Raw genomic sequence first — 5,692 nt, 5'->3', positions numbered from 1 at the left:
GAGCTGTTCAGTCTTTATTGTCTCCGGGGGAAATTTGGCTTCCAGCATCTTTCACAAAAAGAGAAACAACAACAAACAAAGACACATAAGATTCTATTATGAACGATGCAGATGGATCGGTGCTGTGACTGCAGCGATCCAGAGGCTATATTGTCTATCGTAGTGAAGAGAGAGCTGAGCTTTACGGGCGATCGTGGCTCAAGTGTTTGCAGTTCGTCTTGTAATCGGAAGGTTGCCGGTTCAAGCCCCGGCTCTGACTGTCTCGGTCATTTTGTCCTTTGGGCAAGACACTTCACCCGTTGCCTACTGGTGGTGGTCAGAGGGCCCAGTGGTGCCAGTGTCCGGCAGCCTCGCCTCTGCCAGGGCAGCTGTGGCTACAATGTAGCTGCCATCACAAACAGAACCCCGAACAGCCCTGACCCGCTACAATATGCATTGAAACAACAATGTTTAAGAAGCACTTATTTAATCATTAACAAAGTTAAACACAGTGAAGGTGTTAGGTCATTGTAGAGTAAAAGTATATATTCATCTACGATGAAAATGCTCACATGAAGTACATGAAAACAATGCAGTGAGTTACATTTCACCCCCAAAATGGAGAAGTATCATATTTCATTTTCCACGTATTCCTGGTCAAAAGTAGATTCCTACATTACCAAGAATGCGGCTCAACCAGACAGATGGATGAATGATTTCATGTACATGATATTGAATATGTCAAAAACAAGATTAGAAAGAAAAATCAGCTTATATAGCGTACAGGACAGAACTGGAAGACTCTAAAAGTTGTTTGAAATCAGTGAATGAAGGTGTCACGATGAGCTGTGTGGCTGGAAGTGGAATAACATTAGTTTGTTTTTAGCCTGATCTTAGTTTTTGAGAAAAATTAGATCCACATATGAGGACATTCGCTTTAAATTTTGATAGAACAGTGGCAGTATAACATCCTCGTATGTGGATATCAGGCCCTTTTTTATCAGGCAAAATTTTGTATTTTGGCCTAGACGGCCCAAAATGGGATGTCCACATTTAACCTCCTAGGAGGGCAGGCCCTAGGAGGTTAAACCCTATTGGAGTATCCCCCACAAGAGGGGGATACTCCAATAGGGTTTAAATGTTGGACTCTCCAACATTTGACTCTAAAACTGAAAAAGCTTCTCGGATGAGAGTGAAATCTCTTCAAGCAACATCTGGACTTCTCTTCAAGTCCAGATGCTTTTCTTTCCAAGCTCCTTAGACTATAATGACTGAGAATCTTCACAGAAACAGGAGGGAGACACAGCTGGGGACAATGCAGGCATGACGAGGCACGGGGAAGCAACACAGAAAACCCTAATCAAAGACTACGAATATAACAAGAAGATCACAAATCATAATAACCAGAACTAACAGTTCATAACATAAAGCACTGGCTCCGTGACCCAGAGACATGACAGATTGATTGTAAAATATATTTTTAAACCACTCTAGTTGGAATCCTCTTTGGCCGTATTAGAAACTATAGAGCTGAATGTCTGAATCACATGAGCAATACCTGCGAGGCTGCCGTACAGGATATTGTTATGCCGAACAAGAGCAGAGCTCCCTAATAGATCTCCGGCAACATCCTTTTCCAAAGGGGTGGAGAGGCTCTCTGTGACCAGCGCCTCAATGAGGGAGATGTTGGACTCGGTACCGTTGATAAAAATGTGGACCAGTGCAGTGGTGCAGAGAGGAGGTCTGCCTTTATCACAGACTCTCACTACCAGCCGATGTAGCCCACTGTGCTTGCCGGTCACTTCCTGTGCCAGTGTGATCTGCCCATTGTAGGGAGATATTTGAAACAGACCATGTGGATTTCCACCTACACTGAAATAGTCCAGCTCAGCATTGAGCCCAGTGTCAGAGTCCTCAGCCTTCACTGCCTCCACATACGTGCCTGCTGGGGTGAAATATGATAGGTATGTGTAGGAGGAGTTGTCTGGTTTGGTGACATATGGAGCGTTATCATTCTCATCTAAGACACTGATGACCACACTCACGTAGGAGGATCGAGGTGGGTCACCTCCATCCACGGCCTTTAGGCGGAACGTGTAGAAACGTTCCTTCTCACGGTCAAAGGAGATTCTAGACAAGATGATTCCTGTGCCATTTTGGATGAAAAAAATGCCATTTTCCGGTTCCACAAACAGTCTTAGGTGGGAATTTTCATCCTTATCAGCATCTGAGACAGCAACTGCACCAACACGACTGGGTGGAGGCATGTTCTCTGCGGCAGTAAAGCTGTAGCCTTTGAGTATAAACACAGGGTCATTGTCATTTTGATCTTGAACATTTACAATTATTGTGGCAGTGCCGGTTTTACTAGGAACACCCATGTCTGCTGCTGCCACACAGAACACATAACGGTCCATCTCTTCCCGATCCAGCACGGTTCTCACACGAACCTCCCCGGTGTTGGCATCAACTTCAAAGAGCCTTTTGACAAAACGATCAATGATGCTATAGACAAGCTGTCCATTTATGCCAGAATCTGGATCTGTTGCCACAAGATCCAGTAATTTTTGTCCTCTGTAGTTGTTTTCTGGAAAGTCCACCTCAATCGTTGCAGGGGAAAAGTTCGGTGCATTATCATTTACGTCTGTAACTTGGACATTGAGGGAGAGAGTGCTGGACAGAGCTGGGCTTCCAGAATCCGCTGCAACAATTTCAATACTGTAATTTTTAACGCTCTCATAATCCAGCAGGGTCGTTGTCTGCAGGAAGTATTTGCCCTTCTGATCACTCGCGGGCTGGAGCTGAAATGGAACATCACTATCAACTGCGCACGTTACCACAGCATTTTCCCCTTCATCCCAGTCTGACACCTGGACCAGTGCCACTGGTGTACCAACAGGCAGGTCCTCAGAAATCTTAGTCACACCATCCTGGTATTTTACTAAGCCTATACCTTGGATGTTAAGGGTCGGTGCATTGTCATTTTGATCTGTGACATTTATGGTCACCAGAACTTTGGAACTCTTCATCCTGGAACTGGGGTCACGATCTCTGGCCACCACAAACAACTTGAGGATGCTTTCTTCCTCTCGATCCACAAGGCCTTTCACATAGATGATGCCTGTCACACTGTCAATGCGCAGAAGCCTTTGAACAGTCTCTGATACTTGATGAAGGCTGTAGTCCATCTCTCCAATGGCAATGTCTGCATGACTGGCTCTGACCTACAAGGGAGAAAAACATGGGCACTTCATTCAGCCTCACATTGTCTAAGACAAGAACAAAAACCACAAAATTTGCAGGAACCCAGTTTGGAGTTGCATGGCTAGAAGAGAAAAATAACCTACTTAATATTTCTGGAGGTACAAGCAGTCAGCAAAATATTTCACTGGATGTTAGAAGGCCTTTCTGTCTACACAGCTACTTTTATTCTTTTTAATTGCATTCAGTCCGTGCAATTCAAAGAGTGAGTGTTGACTGACAGCATTTGTGCAACGATCATCTGGGATTTACAGTAATGTTTTTTTTTTAATGTCATTTAACCTTTAAAACTGGGATGGAGCTCAGGAGAGTTTGCAAAGAAGTCCCTAAAAACACTCCAAAATTAGCACTAAATTACTTGTAATTGTTAAAATAATACAAGTACTAAAATAATAGGAAATAAAAGAATAATAAAATTATAATAAAAAAAATATCTGCCAGTGGGATACAATTATGTACGCCTTGTTTTTTCTTTTAAGCAAAACAACCAAACTTAAGTTATTTGGGTCATGGACATACTGTAGAAATCATTTGACATCATTTATTGATGAATTATTAGCACCAATGTTTTTAAATGAAGTTATTTGTGGACGTGGCACTGCTGCAAGGAACATTTGACACTTGGTAGCTGGATTCAGAGAACATATGGTGCATATGTGATTCAGTCCCTTGATCAAACAGATTGTTTTATTAGTTTATATAAAATGATAATTCTAAATGATCCTGTGTTTGGACTGACCTGCAGCACAGACTGTCCCAGCGGGCTGTTTTCTAAGAGTTCGGCCTCGTAGTGACTTCTGTCAAACTCTGGAGCATTGTCCTGCTGGTGACTCACAGTGACTGACCTGCTCGACCTCAGCAGCTTCCCACGATCTACTCTGATGTTCAGGTGAGTGGGTGAAGAGCTGCAAGACACCAGGATGGTGGCTAGAAACAGCAGAACTTTGCACCTAAGCACCGTCATGTCTCTGCCAGACAGCACTGAAAGAGACAGGAAACAGGTTAAGACTCGTGTTCTGTATTCAGTTCACACAGTGCCAATTAAGACTGTTGCTGTTGCTGGGACAGCATTCTCAAACTCGCAGCCCGGGAGCCACTTGCGGCCCACCCTCACCTCTACTTGTGGCCCGTATATTGACGTTAAGAAATATAATGCAATTTACTTTTTGTTAGTGCATTACGTTTGTTGTTATGTGCACTGTTGAAATAAGTTCTTTTAAAAGTAAAGAAAGATTTTATAAAAAGGCAATATGAGCAGAGGAAATAGTTTTGACTAGCAATTAGAAACTAATGTGTACACTTATGTCTGCATTTTTATTTTGTTAAATAAGAACAAAATCAGAGCAGAAGTGCTGCCAGATGCCTGGCCAGAAAGAGAGGAGTAATGTGTTGTTTGTAGTTCAATGAAAGGCTTCAGTTAGTTAAGAGCGAGAAAGAAATGTTCACATTTGCATTTTTGTCTTTTTATACAATAATTTTAATTTTTAAAAAAGAATCAAAACACTACGTTTTCATAAATATTTGTGGGTATTTTCTTGTTCTTTGTTTTTGTACTTTGAAAGTCCAAACTTTAGTTGGTCCTGATTTGTGCTACACAAGCACATGTAATGTACAAACAGGTCTTTCAGTGCCCCCTACTGCCAAATATTCGTAAAAGCAGAGTGAGACAAAGGCTCGCACGAACTTGTTTGGTGTCTGCAAACCGTTAACAGAGAGGCAGTATATGAGGCTGAGGCACAAAGAACACTTCTGGCAGAGGGTTTTGGAAAAAGGGAGTCACAAAAGAGACCATTTCGTTATTTATATGTTACGAGATCCGTTGACTACGGAGTGGTGCGAACATTCACGCCGAGAATCGTAGTTTTTCTTTTCCGCACAAAGATGCAACAACTTCCACACTCACACATCAGGGCAAACAGACAGTAACAGTCCAACAAGTGAAGTTCACCATGAAACAATCAGATGTCCCTAAACGTCAAAACCTTAAAATTATATATTAGGCTATTATTATTATTATTATTATTATTATTATTATTATAAACGGACTATGCGAATATCATCTGTTCACAGCCATTTAGTGACAAAATGAGTTCATTAAAAGAAAAACTGCAGGCGCATTCAATTCCTTCACTGCAGTATCTGTGTGTTGCTTATTCTGGTTTAGAATTTGGCGCCGTTGTTAGCGGTTTTCAATATTTAGCAGGCTGTGTATTTCTATCATACACTGCAACATAGGCTGTGAAATGCTCTTTTTTTCTGGGAATCTCTAAAGTGCTGCAAGAACCACCGACAGGCCTACTGCATCTATGAGAAGCACCGTTGACTTTCTGCTCTGCTGAATGTTGCAATTAAACTCACCCGTTTCTGATCAGTCCCTTTAAACTCGGAGCTTTGAGATCATGGACAAGTTTACAAGCTCGCTCAGAGCTGAAGCCAAAGAAGTCTGGGGTCC

The 5,692-nt window shown here is 42.2% G+C and overlaps 1 protein-coding gene across 1 annotated transcript; it reads right to left on the bottom strand.

The window, feature by feature from the left end:
• Positions 1–449: 449 nt before the first annotated feature.
• Positions 450–5,692, bottom strand: LOC106676359 (protocadherin-1-like). The gene is made up of 3 exons (XM_014412824.3): positions 5,599–5,692; positions 3,980–4,221; positions 450–3,203 (listed from the first exon to the last, which is right to left on the bottom strand). Exons 2-3 carry the CDS (start codon positions 4,202–4,204, stop codon positions 1,470–1,472), a joined length of 1,959 nt encoding a protein of 652 aa, XP_014268310.2. The 5' UTR covers positions 4,205–4,221; positions 5,599–5,692; the 3' UTR covers positions 450–1,469.

This window comes from Maylandia zebra, linkage group LG11, assembly GCF_041146795.1.
Source record: "Maylandia zebra isolate NMK-2024a linkage group LG11, Mzebra_GT3a, whole genome shotgun sequence".
Classification (NCBI taxonomy): Eukaryota; Metazoa; Chordata; class Actinopteri; order Cichliformes; family Cichlidae; genus Maylandia; species Maylandia zebra.
The sequence above is the reverse complement of the archived record's forward strand: the minus strand, read 5'-3'. Positions and strand labels throughout refer to the sequence as shown.